This window comes from Lagenorhynchus albirostris, chromosome 2, assembly GCF_949774975.1.
Source record: "Lagenorhynchus albirostris chromosome 2, mLagAlb1.1, whole genome shotgun sequence".
NCBI lineage: Eukaryota > Metazoa > Chordata > Mammalia > Artiodactyla > Delphinidae > Lagenorhynchus > Lagenorhynchus albirostris.
In genome coordinates this window covers 158056835-158084760 of record NC_083096.1, presented here as the reverse complement: position 1 = coordinate 158084760, position 27926 = coordinate 158056835, and the positions used below count along the sequence as shown (strand labels likewise).

The 27926-nt window shown below is 37.2% G+C and overlaps 1 protein-coding gene across 1 annotated transcript in view; it reads left to right on the top strand.

The window, feature by feature from the left end:
• Positions 1–27645, top strand: part of ZMYM4 (zinc finger MYM-type containing 4) — a 174601-nt gene extending 146956 nt beyond the window's left edge. The window contains exons 24-30 of the mRNA XM_060140581.1: positions 7366–7534; positions 7716–7811; positions 10029–10180; positions 12994–13105; positions 14610–14858; positions 24161–24290; positions 25162–27645. Coding sequence (XP_059996564.1) covers positions 7366–7534; positions 7716–7811; positions 10029–10180; positions 12994–13105; positions 14610–14858; positions 24161–24290; positions 25162–25369 — 1116 coding nt within the window. The 3' untranslated portion in view covers positions 25370–27645. The remainder of the gene's footprint in view (positions 1–7365; positions 7535–7715; positions 7812–10028; positions 10181–12993; positions 13106–14609; positions 14859–24160; positions 24291–25161) is intronic.
• The last annotated feature ends 281 nt before the right edge of the window (positions 27646–27926 follow it).

Genomic DNA, 27926 nt, shown 5'->3' with positions numbered 1-27926 from the left:
GTGGCAGAATGGGCATCCTTGTCTTATTCCTGATCTTAGAGGAAATTGTTTCAGTTTTTCACCATTCAATATGATGTTAGCTGTGGGTCTGTTATATATGGCCTTTATTACATTGGGGTATGTTCCCGCTATAGCCATTTTGTGGAGAATTTTTATCATAAATGTTGAATTTTGTCAAAGGCTTTTTTTGCTTCTGTTGAGATGATCATATGACTTTTATTCTTCAGTTTGTTAATGTGGTGTATGTATCACATTGGTTTGCAAATACCAAATTGTTCTTTGCATCCCTGGAATAAATCCCACTTGCTCATGGTGTGTGATCCTTGTAATGTATTGTTGAATTTGGTATGCTGATATTTTGTTGAGGATTTTTGTATGTATGTTCATCAGTGATATTGGCCTGTAATTGTCTTCTTTTATGGTCGTCTGCTTTTGGTATCAGGGTGATACTGGCCTCGTAGAATGAATTAGTAAGTGTTGCTTCCTCTGCTATTTTTTGTAATAGTTTGAGAAGGATAGGTATTAACTCTTCTCTAAATGTTTGGTCAACTTCATCTGTGAAGCTGTCTGGTCCTAGACTTTCGTTTGTTGGGAGTTTTATGATTACTGATTCAATTTCATTACTAGTAATTGGTCTGTTCATATTTTCTGTGTATTTCTGGGTCAGTCTTAGGAGAGTGTACATTTCTAAAATTTTTCCATTTCTTCCAGGTGGTTCTTTTGGTGTATAATTGTTCATAGTAGTCTCTTAAGATCCTTTATATTTCTGTGTTGTTTGTTGTAACTTCTCTCTTCTCATTTTTTTTTTTAAATTTATTTGTACGTTTCTTTTTTCCTTGATGAGTCCGGCTGAAGGTTTATCCACTTTGCTTATCTTTTAAAAAGATCAGCTCTTGGTTTCATTGATCTTTTCTATTGCTTTTTAGTCTCTAGTTTATTTTTGCTCTGATCTTTATGATTTCTTTCCTTTACCAACTTTCGGTTTTATTTTTCTTTTTCTAGTTCCTTTAGGATATAAGGTTAGTTTGTTTATTTGAGATTTTTCTTGTTTCCTTAAGTAGGCTTGTCACTATAAACTTACCTCTTAGAACTGCTTTTGCTGTATCCCACAGATTTTGGATAATTGTGTTCATTTTCATTGGTCTCCAGGTATATCTTGATTTCCTCTTTAATTTCTTTGGTGACCCATTGGTTGTTTAATAATACATTGTTTAGTCTTCTGTGCTGTGTGTTTTTTACAGTTTTTTTGTGTATTTGGTTTCTAGTCTCATAGCATTGTGGTTGGAAAAGATGCTTGATATGATTTTACTTTTCTCTTAAATTTACTGAGACTTGTTTTGTGGCCTAGCAAGTGATCTAGAGAATGTTCCATGTGAACTTGAAAAGAATGTGTGTTCTGCTTTTGGGTGAAATATTACATATATATATATGTATATATATACACACAAACGTGTGTGTGTGTGTTTATTCTGTATATAGCTATTAAATCCATCTCTTGTAATGTGTCATTTATGGCCAGTGTTTCCTTACTTATTTTCCTTATTTATCTCTGTCCATTGATGTAAGCGAGGTTTTAAAGTCCCCTACTCTTGTTGTGTAACTGTCCATTTCTCCCTTTATATCTGTCAATGTTTGCTTTATGTATTTAGGTGCACCTTTCCTATCCTCTCACATTCAGTCTTTGTGTGCCTTTAGATTTGATGTGAGTCTCTTTTAGGCAGCACTGTGGGTCTTGTTTTTGTATCCATTTAGCTACTCTGTGTTTTTTTATTGGAGCATTTAGTCCATTTACATGTAAAGTAATTATTGATAGGTATGTACTTATTGTCATTTTGTTAATTGCTTTGTGGTTGTTTTTGTAGCTCTTTTTTGTTCCTCATTGTTTTGCTCTCATCCCCTGTGATTTGATGACTATCTTTAGTGTTATTTTGGGGTTCCTTTCTCTTTTTTGTGTGTGTATCTATTACTGATTTTTGGTTTGTTGTTACCATGAGGTTTATGTATACCAGTCTATTTATGTTTATACATGATTATTTTAAGTGCTGATCTCTTAATTTTTAATACATTTTACCGACCCTGAATTTTTACCCTCCCTACATTTAATGTTTCTGACATCATATTTTACGTTTTTTGGTTTGTGTATTCATTACTACTTATTATGGATACAGATAATTTTACTACTTTTGTGTTAATCTTTCTAGTAGATAGTACTGATCTACTATCTTTACGGTATGTTTGTCTTTACCAGTGAAATTTTTCCTTTTTTAATTTTCATTTTTCTAGTTGTTACTTTTTCTTTTCTGCTTAGAGAATTCCCTTTAACATTTCTTATAAAGCTGGTTTTGTTGTACTGAATTATTTTAGCTTTGCTTGTCTGTAAAAATCTCTTAATCTCTCTATCAAATCTGAATGAAAGGCTTGCTGGGTATAGTATTCTTCGTTGTAGGTTTTTTCCCTTTCATCACTTTACATACATGGTGCCAGTCCCTTCTGGCCTGCAGAATTTCTGCTGAAAAGTCATCTGATAGCCTTATGGGATTTTCCTTTAACGTAACTAGTTGCTTTTCCTTTGATGCTTTTAAATTCTCTCTTTATCCTTAATGTTTGCTATTTTAATTATAATGTGTCTTTGAGCGGAAATCTTTGGATTGAGTCTGTTTGGGACTTTCTGTACTTCTGGGACTTGGATGTCTGGTTCCTTTCCCAGATTAGGGTCGTTTTCAGCTATTATGTCTTCAAATACGTCCTCTGCTCCTTCCGTGCTCTCTTCTTCCAGGACCTCTACAATGCAAATGTTGGTACACTTAAAGTTGTCTCAGAGTTCTCTTGAACTGTTCTGATTTTTTTAAATTCTTTTTCTTTTTTCTCTTCAGTTTGAGTGATTTTGACTACACTGTCTACCAGTTTGCTGATCTGTTCCTCTGTGTCAGCTAACCTACTGTTAATTCCTTTTATTTCAATTATTGTATTTTTTGGCTCTGCTTGCTTGTTCATTATATTTTCTAACTCTTTGTTAGAAACTTCTAACCTCTCACTGTGTTCATTCTTCTCCTGAGTTCTTTGAGCATCTTTACAGTCATTACCTTGCAGTCTTATTGGGTAGAATGCTTCCTTTGGAACATATTCCTCTGTTGCCTTATTTTGCCTAGTTCTTTGTTTTTACTTCTATGTATTTCATAGGTTGGTTCGGTTTACCAATCTTAGATAAGTGACCTTATGTAAGAGACATTCTACGGGGCTGAGCAGCAGACTCCCCTCTAGTCACCAGAGCTGTATGCTCTAGGGGTGCCCTGTATATGCACTGCATGGGCCCTTATGACAAGCTGACTCCTGTGGGCATTCTGATAAGCATGGTCAGCATGGCTGACTACTGTGGGCGTGCTGGGACCAGAAAGTCCAAGACCGGTTGATTGCCAGACCCTGCCTAATGCAGAGGCCTCCGACTCTGGTGTGGTTGGCTGCAGCCTGGGGCGTTCTGGTCCTGGTGCTGGCCCACTGGTGGGCAGGGCCACGTCATGAGGCAGCTGGCTGCAGAGCCCTGAGGAGTTCCCAGGCTAATGCTGTCCTGCTGGTGGGTGGGACTGGGTGGAGGGTGGGTGTTCTCGGCCTAGTTTTGACCCACTGGGTTACAGGCTGGGTCCTGACACAGGTGGCTACAGGGCTGCGGTATACCCAGGGGCTAGTGTCTGCTCTCTAGTGGGCAGGGCCAGGGCTCATGGGATCCCAGGGCTGGTGCCAACCAGTGGTGGGTGAGGCTGTATCCTGGGACTAGTTCTGTTCCATTGGTGCACAGAGCTGGGTCCCAGGGTCTCTGGCTGGGGGGCCTGGTTCCTGAAGCTGGTATTGTCTTGTGGATATATTGGTCTAGGTCCCACGGTATCCTGGGGCTAGTGTTGGTCCACTGGTGGGAAGAGCCTGCTCCTGAGGATCTCTGGCTGTGGGGCCCTGGTGATCCTAGAGTTGGTGTCAGCCTGCTGGTGGGCAAGGCCAGGGCCCAGGAGGTCCTGGGACTAGTGCCTATCCACTGGTGGGCAGAGCCTTGTTCAGGGTGGCTGGGGGCTCATGGGAGCCTAAGGCAGCAAACTTGCTGGTGTTTGGGGCTGTGTCCCCACCTGGCTAGCTTCTTGGCCTCAAGCGTCCCAGGATTGTTGGCAACTGGCTGGTGGGCAGGCTGGCTCCAGTTCTCATTTAACTTCGTGGGAGGAGTCCAAAATGGTGCTTGCTAGCAGCAGTGTTCTCATTGTAGAGTGAGCTCCCCAAAATGGCTACCGCCAGCATCTGTGTCCCCAGGGTGAGTCCCAGTTTCCTCTTGACTCTCTGGGAGGCTCTCTGAAATCAAGTGGGTCTGACCCAGTCTCCTTTCAAATTACTGCTTTTGCCCTGGGTCTCAGATCATGTGAGATTTTGTGTGTACCCTTTGAGAGTGGGAGTCTCTTGTTTCCTGCAGCCCTCTGGCTCTCCTGAAAACAAGCCCTGCTGGCCTTCAAAACCAAGTGTTCTGGAGGTTTATCTTCCCAGTGCAGGAGCCCCGGACTGGCGAGCCCTATATGGGGCTCAGACCTCTCACTTCTCGGGGAGAACATCTCCAATTGTGATTATCTTCCCATTTGTGTGTCACCTAACCTGGTGGTGTGGGTCTTGATTATACCGTGTCTCTGCCCCTTTCTACCCATCTTGTAGTTCCTTCTTTATATCTTTAGCTGTAAAAGATCTTTTCTGCTAGTCTTCAGGTCATTTTTATGGAAAGTTGCTCTGTACATAGTAATAATTTTGGTGTGCCCATGGGAGGTGGGGAGCTCAGGGTCTTCCTATTCTGCCATCTTGGTCACCCACACTAGGACAGAACTTTTTACTTTTGAGAAGTCCACTTTATCAGTTTTTATTCTTTTATAATTTGTGCTTTTTATTATCCCATCTAAAAATCTTTGTTTAACTTAACTATGGTAATTAAGATTTTCTCTTACATTTTCTCCTAGTTTTATAATTTTCTTTTATGTTTTCTGTGATCCATTTTGAGATAATTTTTATGTATAAGTTAAGGCATCACATTTCATTTTTTTGTGTTTATGGATATACAGTTGTTCCAGTACCACTTTTGTAAACGCTGTCTTTTCCCCTTCAGTTACATTGGCACTTTTGTTAAAGTCAACTGACCATATATGTCTTGGTCTGTTTCTGAAACTATTCTGTTCCATTGATATACATGTCTATTTTTATACCAGTACCAGCTGACTTGATTAATGTAGCTTTACAGTGAGTCTTGAAATAGGAGTGTAGGTCTTCCATCTTTGTTCATCTTTTTCAAAGGATTTATTTGAATTTCCATATACATTTTAGAATCAGCTTGTCAATTTCTACAAAAAAGTCTGCTGAAATTTTGATTGGGGCTGTTCTTAATCCATGGATCAATTTGCAGAGAATTGACATCCTAGCAACTTTGAGCCATCCAGTCCATAAAGATGGTATCTTTCACTTTTATTCAGATTATCTCCCAACAGTGTTCTGTATTTTTCATTTTACAAGTCTTATACTTTATCAAATTTATCTAATAAGTATTTTAATATATTTTTGATCCTGTTGTGAATAGCGTTATTTTTAAATTTCCTTTTCTAGTGTTCTTCGTTGACATAGAAATAGAGATGGTTTTGTATATTGATTTTATATACGGTGATTTTGCTCAACTGAAATCCTTAGGATTTTCTGCCTACACAGTCATATTATCTGTAAATAAAGGCAGTTTCACTTTTTCCTTTACAATCTTAGTGCATTTTCTTTCTTTTTTTGATTTATTGCATTAACAAGGATCTTTAGTACAATGTTTAATATAAGTAATGAGTGCAGACTTTCATGCCTCTTCCCAATTTTAGGGAAGTGTTCAGCCTTACAATATTGAGTATGATGTTACCTATATGTTTCTCATAGATGACCTCTATCAAGTTCAGGAAGTTCCCTTCTATTTCTAATTGCTCAGAGTGTTTTTGATTGTGTTTTGAACTTTGTCAGGTGATCTCTTGAGATGATCATCTGGTTTTTCTTTTCTGAGTCTTTTAAAGTGGTGAAATACATTAATTTTTTAAATTATAAACCTTGCATTTATGGGATGAGCACTACTTTCTTTTGATGTTTTTATTCTTCTATACGTTGCTGGATTCAGTTTGCTAATATTTGTTAAGGTTTTAAGTGTCTCAGTTTAAAAGAGCTATTGATCTGTTTTCTTGTGATGACTTTATCTGGCCTTGCTGTCAGGATAATAGTAACGTAAGTGAGTTAGTGTTCCTCCTCTTCTATTTTCTGAAATACAGTTTATATAATTACTTAATTCTTGGGTAGACTTCAACAGTGAAGCCATCTGGGTCTGGATTTTTTTTTATGGGAAGGTTTTAAACTGTGAATTGAATTTCTCTAGCTACTTAGGTTATCTATTTCTTCTAGAGCAAGCTTTGTTAGTTTGTGTCTTTCAAGAAATTTGTTCAGTTTATCTAAGCTGTCTAGTTTATTGTCATAATGACGTTCAGTTTTATTATTCTTTTTATATGTGTGGGGTCAGGTGTTGATAATTTGTGTCTTTTTTCTTTTATCCCTGATCATTCTAGCTAGAGATTTATCATGCTTTTTTAACCTTCTAAAAGTACCAGCTCTTCATTTTATTGATTTTTCCTTTATCTTTTCTTTTTATTGATTTTTGCTCTTCTTTTTATTATTTCCTTACTTTGGGTTTTAATGAAGTCTTTTTTCTAGTTTCTTAACACAGAGGCTAGATTATTGATTTTAGACTTCTTTCACTTCTCATAGAAGCATTTTAATACTGTAAATGCCCTTATAAGCACTGCTTTAGCACTATTACATAAAGTTTGATACGTTTTGTTTTCATTTTTACTTAAGTTCAAAATATTCTCTAATCGCATTTGTGGTTTCTTAACATGTGTTGTTTAATTTCTGAGTTTTCAGGATTTTTCTAACACTATTTCATTACTGATTTCTTGCTGAATTCCACTGTAGTTAGAGAATTTATTGAGGCTTCTTTTAGAGCCATCTATTCGTATGTTCCATTAAATAGACCTGAGTGGTAATAACTGTTATTCATACCTCATTGGGTGGGTCCAGCATCTGGAACATAGTAAATACCCAAATGTTAGTGATTATTAAAATATTACCTTCTACACTTCAATTTTCTCTTTTTTTCTTTTCTCATATGGATTGGATTAGATGACTAAGCTCTTTCTAGCTCTAAGAACTCTGAATCTTTGGGAGCTAATACTAAATTGCATTTTCTGTAAATTTATGCCCATTCTGTCTTTGAGAATCCCAATTCTTAAAGCTCTGAAACTAAATTTTATATTCTGTAAATTTTTGGAATTCTTACAGGGACGGAAGAAGTCTGTAGTATCTGTGGAGCCCAGGAGTCTTATTCAAGGAGCCTTTCAAGGGTGCTCAGTGTCTGGGATGACACTGAAATACATGTATGGGGTAAATGCCTGGAAGAACTGGGTTCAGTGGAAAAATGCCAAGGAAGAGCAGGGGGATCTGAAAAGTGGTAAATACACGGCATGAATTTGTGTCTCGATTTAGGGGGTGGGAGGAATACAGATAAAGTCATAAATCTACTCAAAAGGGATAAATAGTAGGTCAGAAATCCCATAAAACTTTGATTTTGGCTTTACTTAATTTTTTTCCCCATCTTTATTTATTCTCATTAATTTTTCTTTCTTTGTCAGGAGTTGAACATGCCTCATCTAGCCCGTGTTCTGACCCTTTAGGAAGTGCTCAAGACCACGCACTCTCTCAAGAATCTTCAGAGCCAGGCTGTAGAGGTAAAATTTCTCTCCTTGTGATCTGAATTGCTTGTAATATCATTGTTGATTTTAAATTTGTAAATGGAATATTTAAAATTATTTAAAATTTGAAGTTTATGTTTAAAAAGAGAAATTGATATCCACTCCCAATTTTAAAGAGCTTGTTATAAAGGTAAGGTTGTATCTTCTGATCATGAGTTTCTTGTGCAAATATAAGGAATTCTGTTTCTTTTTCTAACACTATGCAAGTAACTCAAATCTGTCTTCTTGAGCCCTATATTTGTAGAATAATCAGTGTGGAACCCAGTGTAACACTTTTTGTTGTTGTTGTTGTTGTTAAGAAGAATACCTGGAAAAGCCTTGCTGTTACTGTAGGAATTTTTCCTATCAAGGAGTTGTATATGATTGACCATGATTGCAGGTTTCATTTTTGGTGCCAAAAACTTTGGAACCCAATAAACAGTTCAAATAGAGCAACACTGTATAAATTTAGAACCCTAATCATTAGCTTTCTTTTTTCCCCGGTCGTTCTATTCTAAACTTTGTTTTCAGTTTGTATTTTGCTTTTTTATTATCTGTGTTTTATATAAGATACTTATACAATCTTTGTGGGATGAGATGGGGCAGGAATGAATATGTCCTTGTAACTAGATTTTTTTGTTCCTTTCCAACTATACCTTCTCTCTAATACCTGGGTGATTGCATGCACTCTTGGCTTTGCCTCAGTCTACCCTCATTATTGGAGCAGTTAGTTGCTGCTGTGGTCTGTGACTGACTCATTGAGTTCCCACAGATCAAGTATAATCTCTCTGCTCCAGAGTGATATAAATATACTCCTGTTATGGGAGTTTACTAGGCCTTTCACCTTCCAGTTTGAGCCACAACATTTTTAAGAAAGAAGGAAGGGTAGGGACTTCCCTGGTGGTCCAGTAGTTAAGACTCTGTTCTCCCAAAGCAGGGGGCACAGGTTCAGTCCCCTATTGGGGAACTAAGATCCTGCATGCCGCACAGCGTGGCCAAAAAATAAACAAACGAAACGGTGGATATGTAAGTCAACTGTACTTCAATTTAAAAAAATAAAAATTTAAAAAGAAAGAAAAAAGGAGGGGTAGTGAAAATGGAGAAGTAATATTGTATTAGACCACCAAGCCTAAATGCAGTAGCCACAGGGGATGCCTGCTCATTTCCGCTACTCATTCATCCAAAAAAAATACTTACTGAATATACCTGTCATGTATCAGGCATGGTTGTAGGCACTCAGGTGAAAAGATCAGACATGGTCCTTGCCCTCATGAATCACCTATTTCAATTTGCAAAACCAACTCAGGGGAGCTCAAGTGTATCTTTGGAAACATGCAGTGTTTTCTAAATGCAGAAAAGCAGTAACTAGAAAGAGTGTTGCAACTCATCCCACAGTGTGGACCAGTCTGTTGCAGTAAGATCTCTACAAGTCAAATTAGATAACTCTCCTGCCTAAAACTAATTCAGTTCTTAGTTGTCTTCAAACTCTTAATGTAATATATGAGGCTTACCATGATGTGCCCGCATCTGCCCTCTTTTCTTTTCCGCTGTTCACCTGAGTCCCCTGAACCTTTTCACTTTTGTGGTTGAGCACATACTATATTTTCTGGCATTTTCAAAGGCATGAAGTTATATGTTACTTAAAGTGTTCCTTATTCAAATAAATATGACTTTAAAGAAAGTTGAACAGCATTTTTTTTTGCAGATATCTCCAGAGCCTTTAATATGTTAAAAAACATTGTGAATTCTTTAGAGGCAGGTATAACATACTGCTGTTTTCCATATTTATCAGATCTTAGAAACCCAGTTTTCTTGAGCTCTCACATGATTAGTATTTTGTGGAGTATACTTCGGGAAATCTTTTTATATCCTCAAATTGGAATTCTTCCTCCACTTGTTTAATTCTTCTCCACCTTTCACATCTCCAGAATCTAACATGACCCTTCCCTGTCTATTATATGGCCCTTATTTTTTTTCATAGAATTTTATTTAGATAAAACCCCTGTCATAGCACCCTATTACGTCATATGTGCTTCATTGTCTTTATTTCTTTACCTAAAAAAGCCTTGAGATCAGGATCTGTCTTTAATCCATGTATTCACCAGTGTACACCACAATACCTGGGGCAGTGTAGTCAGCGTTTATTCAGTGAATTGAGTAATGTTGTTATTTTCCTATAAGTTAGTATTTCAGATGTTTTCTACCTTTCCACAGTCCGCTCTATCAAGCTGAAGGAAGATATTCTGTCCTGCACTTTTGCTGAGTTGAGTTTAGGCTTATGCCAGTTTATTCAAGAAGTGCGGAGACCAAATGGTGAAAAGTATGATCCAGACAGTATCTTATACTTGTGCCTTGGAATTCAGCAGGTATGAAATTCAATAATTGTTACAAAATCTATTGCATTTGTAATAATTCTGATAGAACTTGTGAATTAAGCTGAAAACTTATAGTGTATATTGTTTGTTTGGTATTGCTCGTATACTCTCTTCTTAATGAACTACTGACCCTGATTTAAAAGTCTTGGTCATATAAGCCTTTTATAAGTTAAACTGAGACTGTTAGAATAAGAGGAATTGAGGTTGGTGCATTTTATTGGTAAACGCACAAAAAAGGCATAAATAGCAGTTCACAAAAGAAGTGACATAGGTGATTTGACATAGGTGACAGGAGACATCCTTGTCAAAAATCGTTTGACTAAATATGCATGTGTTTATTTTGGACTCTCAGTTTTTAATACATTGGTTTATGGCTATTCTTATGGTAGTACTCACTATTTTGATTACTGTAGGTTTGTAGTAAGTTTTGAAATTGGGAAGTGTGATTCCTCAAGATTCTTTTGGCTATTCGAGGTTCCTTGCAATTTCATATCAATTTTAGGATCAACTTTTCCATTTCTTCAAAAACTAAACCGTTGGGATTTTGATAGGATTGTATTGAATCTGTAGATTGCTTTGGGGAATATTGCTGTTTTAACAATTTTGTCTTTAGATCCATGAGTACAAGATGTTTTTCCTAGGTGTTCTTTAATTTCAGCAGTTTTATGTAGTTTTAAGCGTGTAAATCACATACCTCTTTTGTTAAATTTATTCTTAAGTATTTTATTCTATCTGATGCTATTGTAAATGGAATTTTCTTAATGTTCTCTTTGGATTGTTTATTACAACTGATTTTGTGTTGCTTATACTCTGCAGCTTTACTAAGTTCATTTACTAGCTCTAATAACTAGTTTTTTTGTAGACACTTTAGAATTTTCTATATATAGGTTCATGTCACTGCATATAGAGATGGTTTTACTTCTTCCTTTCCTATTTCAGTACTTTTTATTTCTCTTTCTCACCTGATTACTCTGGCTAGGATTTCCTGTACAATGTTCAGTAGAAGTGGCATTTTTATCTTGTTTCTGATCTAAGGGGGAAGTGATTTTTTTTTAAACCCATGTATTTTATAGGTACTCATATTTGAGTAAAGGTACAAAACTCAATTCTGTGTATTCATAAAGGAAATGTTTTTTAAGATTGAAATAACTCCTGACTGTTACCAGTAGTTGCCTTTGTGTAGTGAGTTTGAGTATATCTTTCTTCCACCTTTTCTGTATTTTAAACTCTTTCCATAATGAGGATATAATATTTTTAAGTTGTGAAAATAACTTTATTAAAATAAAGAAGAAAATGAAGAATACTTTTCAACAACAAAACTGTAATCTGGCAATACAATCATAAATTGCCTTTGAAGAGGCCTATAAAAATGCACGTTGCAATGGTGTGTAATTTTTATTAGCCGGAATAAATTTAAGTGGAAATAAAAATTTACTGCAAGTCATACATAGATCAAAAAGCAGGAAACCAAGATAGCCATAGATAAATAAGTTTAAAATACCAGATCTTAAAAACACTAGGGGCTTCCCTGGTGGCGCAGTGGTTGAGAGTCCGCCTGCTGATGTAGGGGACACAGGTTCACGCCCCGGTCTGGGAAGATCCCACATGCCACGGAGCAGCTGGGCCCGTGAGCCATGGCTGCTGAGCCTGCGCGTCCGGAGCCTGTGCTCCGCAACGGGAGAGGCCAACAGTGAGAGGCCGCGTATCAACAACAACAACAAAAAAAAACACTGAAAGATTTTTAGCATATAATTATGCTACTTTGTGTTATTCTCTTGTTCTGTTCATTGTATTTCTCTGAAGTGCTTGACTCTGACCTGACCTGCACCGTCAAAATATTTAACAGTAATTTACTCAAACTGTTGCGTGTTTCCCATTCTGTGATGTGATTTTTTTTTGGGGGGGCTGCATTGGGTCTTTTTTGTTGTTGCTGCGCACGGGCTTTCTCTAGTTGTGGCGAGTGGGGGCTAGTCTTCATTGCGGTGCACGGGTTTCTCATTGTGGTGGGTTCTCGTTGCAGGGCACAGGCTTTAAGCACATGGACTCAGTAGTTGTGACCCACAGGCTCAGTAGTTGCAACTCACAGGCTCAGTAGTTGCGGCACACGGGCTTAGCTCCTTCGCGGCATGTGGGATCTTCCTGGACCAGGGCTTGAATCCATGTCCCCTGCATTGGCAGGTGGATTCTTAACCACTGTGCCACCAGCGAAGGCCCTGTGATATGATTCTTGATGGTTATAATTAGCATACTTTTAAGTCGTATAATTAGACTTGAACTTTTTGAAGGCTGGCTTGTGGGGCAGAGAGTTGAGAGCTGTGGTTAGAAGCCTCCAAATAAATAGTTTTAAATTTTGGATAGCCTCAGGTTATCTGACACTAGATAACTATATTATTTGCAGGAAGTCATCTTATAACTAGGCTAAAAAACAAACAAAAACTGCTAAGAGCGCACCTCAGACACTGAGAATTAGAAAAATGATTTGAGAAATTTGAATTAGGACCAATTTTTAGTATATCAGTTTTATTAACTAACTAAAAGGTACTTATTATAATTATTTTATACCATTCATGTTTTTAAAAGGAAATAGAAAACTTTACCTTACAAGCTCGGTGCTCAAGATAATGTTAGTTCATGTGAAAAGGATCTTTAGCTTAAATTCTGGTGTTTTAACTGTATCCTTAAAATGGTTCACAGTATTGTAAGGATAAAAACTAAGGGTAAACTATATTCCTAAAAATATTCTTTTTAAAAACTTGTGGGTGTTTTTGTATCAACATATATGTTTCCATTTTTTTCTCTTGTAGTACCTGTTTGAAAATGGTAGAATAGATAACATTTTTACTGAGCCCTATTCCAGATTTATGATTGAACTTACCAAACTCTTGAAAATATGGGAACCTACAATACTTCCTAATGGTAGGATGATTATATTTTGATTCTTTTCATGATATGCCTTCTTAAATTGCTTGTTTTGTGATTCTCTTTTTATAAATTGTTCATTTTATATTTGTCTTGATTTATAACATATTTGGACTTTTGAGGAGAAAGTCTTTGGTTTATTATCAATTAGTTTAGTAAAACTATACCTTCCATACAGTACATGAATAGATACTAACTATTGAATATAAAAAACAACTGAAGGTTACATTTACTTTTTAGAAACCATTTTTGATCTGGTAGTTTTGGTAAAGTTGTACATGGTATCAGTAGCTGGCACATATGCTACTTTTAGACTCTGTTAGCACTGGACCTTTTTCAATAGTTTATAAAAAGTACCCTGAACTGGTTGTTAAAGAGAGTTAAGTCTTCATCCTTGAATTGTCTGTGACCATATGTCTTTGGACAAGTCCCTAATTCACTCCTGGTCTCATGCTCCTTGGCTATGAATGGAGAGGTTAAATGTGATGCCCAGAAATGTGTGCACTTTCTGTTGGGCTACAGGGCACCTTTGACGCATTATGAGCAGTGCGGTGGCATGATGCATTTAGCATTCAAATAGGGGGCTAGAGACATAGATTTGCAAGTAATAAATCTGTGTTCATGGATAGTCTTCCAGGAATAGAATGCAGAAGCAGCAACAAAGAGGATTGGGGAGAGAACGTTAGGAAAGACCTGTGTTTAAGGGGCATCATGAGGAAGGTGCATTTAAAAGTATGCTTATTTTATTTTTTCTGACCTCTGCTTTTCAAGAAAAATCCAGATAAGTTATCGTGAAGCAATCGCTCTTAATATAAATTTAAAATAAGAAGAGATAGGAGGGAGAGAGAGCTCTATCTGTCCTCTAAAGATATTAGACAAATAAAACTGAACCAAAAAAAAAAAAAATACTGAACCAGTTAACAGTAAACAGAATGATCTCAAACAGGAGTCTGCAAACTGCAGCTCATGGGCCAGATCAGGCCTGCTGCCTGTTTCTGTATAGTACATGAGCTAAAAATATTTTTTACATTTCTAAATAGTTGGGAAAAAAATTAAAGAAAAATATTTTGTGGCCTGTGAAAATTGATTGAAATTCAAATTTGTTTCTATAAATAAATTTTACAAATAGCCACACCTATTTGTTTATGTATTGTCTACACTTCCTTATCTTTTACAACAACAAAGTTGTTTTCAAAGCCCTCATGGCCCACAGTTTTTAATATGTTTACCATCTGGCTCTTCACAGAAAAAGTTTACCAGCCCCTGGTCTAAAATAACAATAGGTTAAAACTGTTTCAGGGGAGTGCCCACAATGTCTGCTTCAGTGGAATCATCTGCCCTTTTCTTTGCAGTGCTTTTTCTATTTTTCTGTATGAGGAAGAGGGAGAAAGAGAAGAACAGTCTTTTCCTTAGTATCTTCCTGTCTGAGGATTAGAGAACTTACTTAGTCCCATTTAGCAGGAGCTTAGGACTGTTTCTTTTTCCCCTTTCTTCTGTTCAGGTTACATGTTCTCTCGCATTGAAGAAGAGCATTTGTGGGAGTGCAAACAGCTGGGCGCTTACTCACCAATCGTCCTCTTGAACACCCTCCTTTTCTTCAATACCAAATACTTTCAACTAAAGAATGTTACTGAGCACTTGAAGCTTTCCTTTGCCCATGTGATGAGACGGACCAGGACTCTGAAGTACAGTACCAAGATGACATATCTGAGGTTCTTCCCACCTTCACAAAAGCAGGAGACAGAACCAGGTGTGTGGTGGAGTTTTTAAGTTTTCTTTCTTTCATTCTTTTTTTTTAATTGAAGTATAGTTGATGTACAATATTATGTTAGTTTCAGGTGTGCAACATAGAGACTTGACATTTAAATACATTATGAAATGATCACCGTGATAAGTCTAGTAACTATCTGTCTCTGTACAAAGTTACTCCAATATTATTGGCCGTATTCCTTATGCTGTATGTTACCTCCTTGTGCCTCATCTTATAACTGGAAGTTCGTTCCTCTTAATCCCCTTCACCTGTTCTGCCCATCCCCCACCCCTCTTCCCTCTGGCAACCACCAATTTGTTCTCTGTAGCTGTGAGTCTGTTTCTGTTTTGTTTGTTCATTTGTTTTATTTTTTATATTCTACATTTGGGTGAAATCATACGGTATTTTTCTTTTTCTCACTGACTTATTTCACTTAGCATAACACCCTTTATGTTGTCGCAAATGGCAAGATTTCATTCTTTTTTATAGCTGAGTGAATTAAACCATTCTGTTGATGGACACTTCCATATTTTGGCTATTATCAATAATGCTGCAGTGGACATAGGGGTGCATACATATCTTTTTGAATTAGTGTTTTTGTTTTCTTTGGGTAAAAAATACCAATAAGTGGAATTGCTGGATCATATGGTAGTTCTATGTTTAATTTTTGAGGAAGGTCCATACTGTTTTTTCACAATGGCTGCACCAGTTTACATTCCCACCAACAGTGCATGAGTGTTTCCCTTTTTACACATCGTTGCCAACACTTGATATCTCTTGTCCCTTTCATGATAGTCATTCTGACAAGTGTGAGGCGTTATCTCATTGTGGTTTTGACTTGCATTTCCCTGATGATCAGTGATGTGGAGCACCTTTCCGTGTTTCTGTTGGCAATCTGTATGTCCCTTTGGGAATGGCTATTCAGATCCTCTGCCCATTTTTTAATTGCATTTTTTGTTTGTTTTTTGGATATTGAGTTCTCTGAGTTCTTTATACATTTTGGATATTAACCCCTTTCCAGATATATAATTTGCAAATATCCTCTCCCATTCAGTAGGTTGCCTTTTCATTTTGTTAAGGGTTTCCTTTGCTATGCAAAATCTTCTTAGTTTGATGTGGTCCCATTTGTTTATTTTTGCTTTGGTTGTCTTTACCTGAGGAGACAGATCCAAAAAAATATTATTAAAACCGATGTCAAAGTTTCCTGCCTGTGTTTTCTTCTAGGACTTTTATGGTTTCAGTTCTTAACGTTTAAGTCTTTAATCCATTTTGAGTTTAATTTTGTATATGATGTGAAAAAAGTGGTCCAGTTTCATTCTTTTCCATGTAGCTGTCCAGTTTTCTCAACTCCATTTATTGAAGAGTCTGTCCTTTCCCCATTGTATATTCTTGCTTCCTTTGTCATACGTTAATTGGCCATGTAAGCATGGGTTTATGTCTGGGCAAGCTATTCTGTTCCATTGATCTGTGTGTTTGTTTCTGTGCCACTGTCATACTGTTTTGATTACTATGGCTTTGTGGTATGCAGTTGACCCTTAAACAATACGTAGGTTGGGCCACCAACCCTACTCACAGTCCAAAATCCGCATATAATTTTACAGTCAGCCCTCCTTATCCACAGTTTCACATCTGCAGATTCAAACAGCCATGATTGTATAGTACCGTAGTATCTAATTATTGAAAAAAATCCATGTATAAGTGGATCCACGTTGTTCAAACTTGTGTTGTGTAAGGGTCAACTGTAGTTTGAAGTCAGGGAGTGTGAACCTCCAGCTTTGTTCTTCTTACTCAAGATAGCTTTGGCTATTTGGGGTTTTTTGTGGTTCCATATAAATTTTAGGAGTATCTGCTCTATTTTTGTGAAAAATGCCACTGGTATTTTGATAGCATTGCATTGAATCTGTAAGTTATTTTGGGATGGACATTTTAACCTATTAATTCTTTCAATCCATGAGCATGGTGTATCTTTCCATTTATTTGTGTTGTCTTTGATATCTTTCATCAGTGTCTTACAGTTTTTAGAGTACAGGTCTTTCACCTCTTTGGTTAAATTTATTCCTAGGTATTTTATTATTTTTGATGCAATTGTAAATGGAATTGTTTTCTTAATTTCTCTTTCTGATAGATGGTCATGAGTGTATGGAAATGCAAAAGATTTCTGCATATTTTGTATCCTGTAAAAGGTACTTACTGAATTTATTTATTCTGATAGTTCTTTGGTAGTGTCTTTAGAATATTCTGTATACAGTATCATGTCATCTGAAGATGGTGGTAGTTTTACTTCATCCTTTCCAGTTTGGATTTTTAAAATTTCCTCTTCTTATCTGATAGCCATGGCTAGGACTTCTAATACCATGTTAAATGAAAGTGACAAGAGTGGGCATCCTTGTCTTATTCCCAATCTTAGAGGAAATAGTTTCAGCTTTTCACCATTGAGTGTGATGTTAGCTGTGAGTTTGTCATACATGACATTTATTATGTTGCGGTATATTCCCTCTGTAGCCACTTTGTTGAGAGTTTTTATCAGAAATGGATGTTGAATTTTTTCAAAAGCTTTTTCTGCATCTATTGAGATGATCTTGTGCTTTGTATCCTTCACTTTCTTAATGTGGTATATCATGTTGATTTGTGAATATTGATCCATCCTTGCATCCCTGGGATAAATCCCACTTGCTCACGGTATACGGTCCTTTTAATATATTGTTGAATTCAGTTTGCTGATATCTTGTTGAGGATTTTTGCATTTGTGTTTATCAGCGATATTGGCCTGTAATTTTATTTCTTTGGTGTCTTTGTCTGGTTTTGGTATCATGCTGGTCTTGTAGAATGAGTCTGGAAGATTCCTTTCTCTTCTGTGTTTTGGAATAGCTTGAGACAGATAGGTATTAACTCTTCTTTAAATGTTTGGTAGAATTCATGTGTAAAGCCATCTGGTTCCAGACTTTTGTTTGTTGGGAGTTTTATGATTACTGATTCAGTTTCATTATTGGTAATTGGTCTGTTCATGTTTTCTATTTCTTGCTTGATTTAGTCTTGAAAGATAGTATGTTTCTAGGAATTTATCCATTTCCTCTCGGTTGTCCAATCTGTTGGCGTATAGTTGTTCATAGTAATCTCTTATGATCTGTTGTATTTCTGTGGTGTCAATTGTAACTTCTGTTTCATTTTTCATTTTATTTATTTGGGCCCTCTCTTTTTTTTCTTGATGAATCTGGCTAACGGTTTGTCAATTTTGTTCATCTTTTCAAAGGACAGGCCCTTTTCTATTGTTTTTTAGTCTCTGTTTCATTTATTTTCATTTTGATCTTTATCATTTCCTTCCTTCTGCTAATTTCGGGTTTTGGTTGTTCTTTTTCTAGTTCCTTTAGGTGTAAGGTTAGATTATTTGAGATTTTTCTTGTTTCCTAAGGTAGACCAATATTGCTATAAATTTCTCTCTTAGAACTGTTTTTGCTGCATCCCATAGATTTTGTCTCAAAGTATGTTTTGATTTCCTCTTTGATTTCTTCAGTGATTCATTGGTTGTTTAGTAGCGTGTTATTTAGACTCCACATATTTGGTTTTGCCAGTGGTTTTCTTTTAATTGATTTCTAGCCTGGTACCGTTGTGGTTAGGAAAGGTGCTTAATATGATTTCAGTTTTCTTAAACTTACTGAGATTTGTTTTGTAGCCTAACATGTGATCTATCCTGGAGAATGTTCCATGTGTACTTGAAAAGAATGTTATACTATTTTGGGGTGGAATGTACTATTTATTAAGTCCATCTGGTCAAATGTGTCATTTAAGGCCAATGTTTCCTTATTTATTTTGTGTTTGGATGATCTGTTCATTGATGTAAGTTGAGTGTTAAAGTCCCCTACTGTTAGTGTGTTACTGTCACTTTCTCCTGTTATGTCTCTTAATATTTGCTTTATATATTTAGGTGCTCCTGTGTAGGATGCATACATATATACAAGTGTTTCTTCTTATTGTTGGACTGATCCCTTTATCATTATGCAGTGTCCTTCTTTGTCTCTTTGTTTTAAAGTCTGTTTCGTCTGATATGAGTATTGCCACCCCAGCTGTCTTTTCATTTCCATTTGCATGGAATATCTTTTTCTATCCCTCTTGCTTTCAGTCTGTGTGTTTTCTTTAGATCTGAAATGAGTCTCTGATAGGCAGCATATATATGGATCTTATTTTGGTATCCAGTCAGCCACCCTCTGTCTTCAGATTGCAGCATTTAGTCTATTTACATGTAAAGTAATTACTGATAGGTACATACTTATTACCATTTTGTTCACTGTTTTCTGGTTGGTTGTATTGTTCTTGTCTGTTTCTTTTTCTCTTGCTCTATTCCCTTGCGATTTAATGGCTTTTTAGTGTTATGTTTGTATTCTTTTTTCTTTTTCGTGTGTATATCTATTTTTTATTTTTTGCGGTACGCGGGCCCCTCACTGTTGTGGCCTCTCCCGTTGCGGAGCACAGGCTCCGGACGTGCAGGCTCAGTGGCCATGGCCCACGGGCCCAGCCGCTCTGTGGTATGTGGGATCTTCCCGGACCGGGGCACGAACCCGCGTCCCCTGCATCGGCAGGCGGACTCTCAGCCACTGCACCACCAGGGAAGCCCTTGTATGTATATCTGTTATTGGGTTTTGGTTTGTGGTTATCATAAGGCTGTTACATAACAACTTGTGTATATAGCAGTCTATTTTAAGTTGATGGTTGCTTAAGTTTGAGTGCATTCTAAAAGTACTACATTTTTACTCCCCCCCTCACCTTTTATGTTTTTGACATACTTTACTTTTTAAAAATTTTGTATATTCTTTAATAATTATAGATTATATGATCTTACTACTTTTTTAATCTTCATACTAGGTACATAGGTGGTTGATTCACTACCTTTACTATATGTTTGCCTTTACATTGAGATTTTTTTCTTCCATAATTTTCATATTTCTAGTTATGGCCTTTTCTTATGTTTAAAGAAGTCCCTTGAATGTTTATTGTAAGGTCAGTTTAGTAATGATAAACTCTTTTAGTTTCTGCTTCTCTGGGAAACTTTATTTCTCCTTTAATTCTGAATGATAATCTTGACAGATAGAGTAGTCTTGGTTGTAAATTTTTTCCTTTCAGCATTTTGAACATCTCATGCCATTCCCTTCTGGCCTGTCAAGTTTCTGCTGAAAAGCCAGCTGATGGTCTTATGCAGGCTCCCCTATATGTAACTAGTTGTTTTTCTCTAGCTGCTTTAAATATTCTCTCTCTATCTTTAACTTTTGACATTTTAATTATAATGTGTCTTGTGTGGGTTTCTTTTGGTTCATCTTGTTTGGGACTCTCTGTTTCCTGCAATTGGATGACTTCTCCAGGTTAGTCAAGTTTTCAGTCATTTTTTCTTCAAATAAGTTTTCTGTTTCTTCTTCTCTCCTCCTTCTGGAGTCCTCATAATGCAAATGTTAGTATGCTTGATGTTGTCCCCAGAGGTAAGCTATCCTCAGTTTTTTTTTCCTTTTGCTGTTACAGTGGGGTGATTTCTACCACTCTTTCTTCCAGGTCACTGATCCATTCTTCTGCTTCATCTAATCTGCTATTGATTCCCTCTAGTGGATTTTTCATTTCAGTCATTGTATTCTTTATCTCTGATTGGTTCTTTTTTATTTTCTTTATCTCTTCGTTGAAGGTCTCACAGTGGTCCTCCATTCTTCTCCTGAATTCGGTTAGTATCTTTATGACCATTATTTTGAACTCTTTATCTGGTAGATTGTCTATCTTTGTTTTGTATAGTTCTTTTTTTTTTTTTTTTTTTGAGGTTTTTGTCTTGTTCTTTCCTTTGGAACAATTCCTTTGTCTCCTCAATTTTCCTAGCTCTCTGTGTTTGTTTCTATATACTGGATAGATCAGCTACATCTCCCATTCTTAAAAGCATGGCTTTATGTAAAAGGTATCCTATGAGGCCCAGTAGCACAAGGCTGCATGTACCCTCCTGTTGTGGCTGGGCCATGATGGCTGTGGGTGTGCTAGTGTGCAGGGCTGGCCCCTGGCACAGCTGGCTATAATGCCCAGCTGTGACTTGCAGGTACTCTGGTGTGCGGGGCCATCTCCTAGGGTGGGAGCTGCTTTTGGAGGGGCTCCAGTACCAGCTGAGGGAGCCTGCTGGGAGTGGCAGGATGGTGGGATGCTTTGGGCTCTAGTGCTCGCTGAAGCCACCTGCTGAGTATGATAGCGTATGGAGTTGCTTTGGAGGAGTGTCAGCTGGGGTGGATCTACAGGTGAACCTGGGGTGAGATGTGGAGAGTCATAAATGGTGCCTACCAGCACTGTACCAGCCAGGTGTAGAAGGTGAACAAAAAATCCTGGTGTTGCCCAGTGGCTACATAACCAGAGAAAATTACAAAAGATCCCTGACTCTCCTGCACACACCATAAAATCAGTCAATGCATCTCCTTTACGTATGACCCAGGTATTTTTCAAACCACTTCCTCTGCAATGGGACTTGGAGCAAGATAGTTTTTGCATGTGCCCTTTAGAGTGGAGTTTCATTTTCTTACAGCTCTCTGGACATAAGTCCCACTGGTTTTCAAAGCCAGTTGTTATGGGGGTTTGTCTTTCTGGTGATGGTTTCCCCGAGGCTGGGGAGCTCAGTGGGGTTTGCACCCTTTGCTCCTCAGGAGGACCTCTACAGTTTTGATCTCCTCCCTGCTTGTGGATCCCTGCGCCAGAGGTATGGGTCCTGGCCAGGTACCATCTCCACCCCTCCTACCCATCTTAGTGAGGATTTTTTTTTCATCCTTAGTTGTGGAAAATCTTTTCTGCCAGTCTTCAGGTCTTTCTCAGGGATAGTTCCTCTATGTGTAGTTGTAATTTTGGTGTGTTCATGGAAGGAGATGAGCCCAGGATCTTCCTACTCTGCCATCTTGCCCCCCTCTTGTAAGATTGCTATTTGAAGTCAATTTATTAATATTCAAATAGACACATTACAGAAGAGTAATTGCAAATTCTAGACATGGAAGAGTATAGCTTTAATATTTAAATGCTTTTCTTTATTGTCAGGACCAGGTTAAAGGCTCAACTCAAAATTAGAGGAATCACTTCTATTGTTTTTTTTTTTTTTTTCCTTGCTGTGCTGCATGGCTTGTAGGATCTTAGTTCCCAGACCAGGTATTGAACCTGTGCCCCCTGCAGTGGAAGCACAGAGTCTTAACCATTGGACCGCCAGGGAAGTCCTGTTTTATTGGCTTTTAAATTAGAAATTCTGATTTAATTGGTCTATAGCCCAGATAATCTGCATTTTAAAACTTCGCAGGGAATTTAAATATAAAGCCAAGGTTGGGAATCACTGATTTAGAGGCAACTGATAGGTCATTTCCTAGTTAAAAGGAACTTGCTTAACTTTTACATCTACTGTTTCTAAAACTTTTTTTTTTTTTACCAGAGTGCTCCGTCTTAGTTAACGTTGTCAAAATATGAAGGAAATTAAACCTGACCTAGCGTATACTGCCTTCATACACAGTAGAATAATATCAGCAGTGACTGTTTTATTAGAAGGTTTATGGTCTTGCATTCCAAAAACAGCCTATTAAGTAATAGTTTGTTTTTAATGTTTAAAAAACTAATGTTGTTATTATGGAACTAGAAATTACATTTATTAATTTTGAAGAAAATTGTAAGTTCTAAAATTCCCCAAATCAAGCTGTTACTTCCTTGGGAAAAGAGTGGAGTATATCTTTTCAATGTGAGAATTTTAAATTACTGAAACTAAAATCTGTAAAGAATAATTGTGATGTTCATCGTTGTGTTAACTTTTTTCTCAGTTGCTCCTTTACTTTATAAAATACTAAGATTATCTTGCTTTTTCACCATGTGTCCATGTCCTCTTTCCTTTATTGTGTTTATATATAGCCCACTTTATGCTCTTAATTGATATTAATTCAGGGAGGCAGAGGCAAGGAGGCAACATTTCTCTGTTTTCTGATTAGGTGCTTTACCAGATTGGTAATAAATTTAGCTTCTTTTTCTGAATGAGCAGCTAGCAAATTATTTAGGTATTCTCTAAATGGAAAACTGGATGACTTTTGTTTAAGTCATAACTAATACAGGAGGCTGGGGAAAGTTCTGGAGCAGTTGTTAAAAGTATCTATAAGAAAAAAACAAGAAAACCTTTTTCCTCAGGTTTTCAGATCCACCTAATACTCTCTTGAAAATTCAATGGAGAAAGTGGGAAAGAAACTACCTTCCATGTCTTCACCCTGGCTTCTTTCTTTCTTCCTTTTTTTTTTTTTTTTTTTTTTTTTTTTTGCGGTACGCGGGCCTCTCAGTGTTGTGGCCTCTCCCGTTGCGGAGCACAGGCTCTGGATGCACAGGCTCAGTGGCCACGGCTCACGGGCCCAGCCGCTCTGCGGCATGTGGGATCTTCCCGGACCAGGGCACAAACCTGTGTCCCCTGCATTGGTAGGCGGACTCTCAACCACTGTGCCACCAGGGAAGCTCCCCCCCCCCCAACTTTTTTTTTTTTTACGTTGTTTTTTTTTTGATGTGGACCTTTTTTTTTTTTTTTGATGTGGACCATTTTTAAAGTCTTTATTGAATTTGATACAACATTGCTTCTGTTTTATGTTTTGGTGGGGTTTTTGGCCGCAAGGCACGTGGGATCTTAGCTCCTCAACCAGGGATCAAACGCGCACCACCTGCATTGGAACGCGCAGAGTCTTAACTACTGGACTGCCAGGGAAGTCTCACCCCGGCTTCTTTCTGATAATCCTTGGCCTCTGCAAAATTCTGTTGGTGAAAAAGGGTTTGCTCTTTCCTTATCAAATGGTCAACTTACTGAGAATTTCTTTTCCCAGCAAAGATTTCATTTCTCATAATACTATGCAAATGAAAGAAACTTAAACAAATGCCCAGTGGACACGGGTGCCCCACAGGAGAAATATTTTCAGAGAAAGAGATCAACTTCTGTCTTGATCTCTACTACAGAAGAACATATGGAACCCTTTTTTCTCTTTATTTTGCTGTGGCTCAACCCTATGCCTAATAAAATCTCTTAAATTCAGGCTCAGAATTGAGACGTACTGTCAAGCATCAATGCTTTTTGTCATGCTGCCTCCACTTTGGTGAGAAGGGAAACATAAATTTTACAGGACAGGGACTTTGTTTGATTAACCCAGCACTAATCTGGTGCCTCCATAGGTCCTCAATAAATGTTGAACGAGTGAGTAAGTGAAAGGAAGGGAGAGGGAGTGACTAGAAGCAAAGCTCATTGGGTGTCTTAAGCCTCGAAGAAAGACTTTTCTAATACTTTGATTATAATTTCCTGTCTCAAGATAAACTAACTGTTGGCAAGAGGAAACGAAGCGAAGATGATGAGGTTCCAGTGGGTGTGGAGATGGCAGAAAATACTGACAACCCACTAAGATGCCCAGTCCGACTTTATGAGTTTTACCTGTCCAAATGGTAAGTGATTTTCCTCTGAACTAGATATAACACACTGCAAAAAATAGTTAAAATACTACAGATTTCAGAAAGGTAGCTGGTCTGTAACGCTAAACAAGGATTTACTTACAATTTTATTTTTTCCCCATTCTCATATCTGCCTGGATTTTGAACCAAGAAACAAATTGCTTCACCTTGGTAAATTTTTTTCCCAAAAATCTCTTGAAAAGCAAGAATCGCTGCCATTGTTTGATCTTTACAACTGTTACTCAACTTTATGTGATGTCTAAACTGCTGTGAATTTATTATTTATGTAGAAAAGAAGGGGAAAAGTTGTAGTACTAACTCTATAAATAGGAAAGCAATTTATTTTTAAAGAATAGAAATTTTTTGAGTGGTGTTTTTCTTACAGAAACTTTATGACTTTAAAGAGTTGTAAGATCCACACTAAAGCATTTTTTTCTCAAAGAAATATAATCACTGGGTTTGTTCTTTGATAATGTGTATTGAGTGCTCTTGGGATTCATTCCAGGATATTGGGCACTGAGGAGGATATGTGGTTCTCAGCCATAGTGTCACATGTGAATTGAATTTTTTGTTACTCCTGGTAATGTTTTAAGTACTAAAGTCTGAAAGATTTACACTTTGTCATCTATTAACATTATACTCACTTTCAATCCAGTGTGATTCTTGAGTGTGGGAGAAAAAATACAGAGTTACAGGTTGCTCCTGGAGCATAAATGCCTATAAACTTATTTATATCTGTGGGTGCATTGTTTATTAGTCACAGTATGGAAAAGTTGAGAGCCATTATATTTAAAGAGTAGTTACATATTTCCTATACTCTCTGATCCCAATTTTCTTTCTTTTTCTTTTTTTTTCCTGTGGATAGTTCTGAAAGTGTGAAGCAGAGGAATGATGTGTTTTACCTTCAACCTGAGCGCTCCTGTGTTCCAAATAGCCCCATGTGGTACTCCACGTTTCCAATAGACCCTGGGACCCTGGACACCATGTTAACACGTATTCTTATGGTGAGGGAGGTACACGAAGAACTTGCCAAAGCCAAATCAGAAGACTCTGATGTTGAATTATCAGATTAAAGTGGAAGTGGGGTTCCTATTTTCATACACGTTGGTATGCACCAAACTGTGAATGCATCCAGCTTTGGAAAACGATCTATAAGTCCAAGTCCTCTTGACTTGATTATAAGATAATGGAAAACAGACGACTCGTGAACCACAGTGTGGATGTACAAATGAAAATTGAAGGAAAGAATATGAACTGTGAGAAATGTTGTTCTTTGGCAGTGATATAGTTCTTAGACATCTTCAGAATGACTAACCAATTTCTCTGAGTGGTGCATAATCTTATTTTGTTTGGGAATAACAAATTGTGGAATATTTTTAAGGAAAACTGTTGTATAAAACTCTACCATAGTAACCTTAGACCTTAGAGAGGTAGCTTTGGAGTGAAACCTTGGCTGCAGTAGGCTACTTGGGCAAGCCCTATGTAAAAGTCAGGGGAGAAATCAGTACGGAGCTAAGAGTGGCATCAGATGAGGACTGTGGGACCCAGACTTGAAGACCCAATAAAAATATTCAACTTTTTTTAAAAGGTAGAGAGTGAAGTGGTCTTGATTTTGATTTTCACTGCCAAGCCAATTCTGTGAAGGATAGAAGCCTCTGGTGCTTTTGCCATGGGGTCCCTCAAATCAGAGGAAAAGGCCTTCACTGCTGTTCATGCAGTAATGTGTCCCTTTCACTTTCTGGGTCTAGCCTTCTCAGCTGTGGGTCTGGATGTGGGTAAATTAAGTTCAAGGGGCTGAAACTCTGCAAAATGATTATGCACACAGAAAATCTGTGGAGCCCATTAGACCCCAAGTGTCTTGAAACGTTTGCAGAAAACCCACTAAAATGCCCACTTCTCTGGGTGTCAGCCTTTATTGCTGCTGTCTCACAGCATGAGCTGTGGTACACAGAAATGGGGGTTCTCCTTTTGTTTCCATTTTATCCCCAAATGGCAGCTTTTCTCCCATTGTTTTATCTTCCTGTTTCCCAGATAGTTCCTATCATTTTGTCTTTTGCACCGGTTTCTGGAGGCCCTTGTCATTTCAGAAAGAGTCTCTCTCCTTACTCTGGCAAGCCTGTGGGTGATTCCACAAAGACACAGTGTTACTTAGCTATCAGAATTATGGTAGAAGAGGTCCTAGTATATTCCTATATAAAGCATTCGGAAGATGAGCTTGTTGCCCAAAGAAACTTGAAAATAGGATTTTGGGGTTAGGATACAAAGACACTGACTGTCTTTCATATCCACGAGCAGGTCTTCTATAGCATTATTCCAGACTCTAGCTGTTTAGTTCTCTGAGGATTGCAAGTCCTGGGTGTGTTTGGCATATGGATCCTTCTTCTTCATCTCCATTCTGTTTCTTCCCCACAAAATTTTGAATCAAAGCGTTTATGATATTGGCCAATCACGGAATTTCGTTAGCTGAGGTTAATTTGACCCTTTAATAGAAATGAGAGAAGTCTAAAAAGCCTCCTAGAAACTTTAACCTTGAAAGACTTTACAGTATGTCCCATTTTTCAGATGGGGGTGACAGGTTGTTTTTTGGGGTTTTTTTCAATAAATAAACTCTTTAACTACAATAAAAATTTAAAAGTAGGCCTTTTGACATTGTGTACTTACGGTTCTGTCCCTCTGCCTGTAACAAATTTTGTTTTTGTTACCAAGAACTATGTGAAAGAAGTAAATCTGCCCCAGTTCTGTATGATTAATTCCATCTGTGTTTGTCATTTCTGACTGGAAAACTTCTTACTTCCAGACCTTGTTTGATATGGAGGAAAAACAGTTGGATTGTCTGATAAGTCTGCCAATAAACTATCCAGAAACATCAGGTGTAATAGTCCCCACTATACAAATTTTATGGTTTATATAAACACTAATATTTCCCCTTCTGTAGAAAAACAAATATATGACATAGTAAACTATTGTAAAACACTAGAGAGAAAAAAAAATCTGTATCTTTTAATTGAGAACAGCCAATATCCAGGTAAATGGCTGTACCAGGATGTCAATTGCATGTTAGTCCACACAGTTGTCCAGATCCTGAATTAATTCGTAAAAGAAAATATTAATTATTGGTCATTCCTCATAAGCATAGCCATTGATATGTGTGTCTGGTTATTTGCTTTTTAAAATTTTATTAAAATTATGTTAAATTACATTTTTCCCCCCCAGGGGAGAAAAAATATCAAACAAGAGAAAACATTAAATTATCCATTCTGTTCTTTTTTGTTTTTTAAACACTTGGGTTTTCACCTTGCAGAAACCACAGAAATATTCCCTTAGAATAAAACAGTATATTTGTATTTGATGGGTGAATTATTCCTTTTTGTTATGTCTTGAAAGAATTTTAAATATTTTTTCCTGTTTGACCCTATTGGTATGTATGACCCAACAGATGGCATATTACAAAGAAAGAGAGCATTTTTCAGAAAATTGTTTGATTTTTACTCAGTCCAGAAAACATACTGTTTCACTGCAAAATCTTTTCAAATTTTTTTTTCCCATCAAAGACTTGTTCTGATTTTTAATCTATTAACTATATTCAAAGCCCTGAAAGCTAGAAGTATCAAGTATCATGTATATATTTCA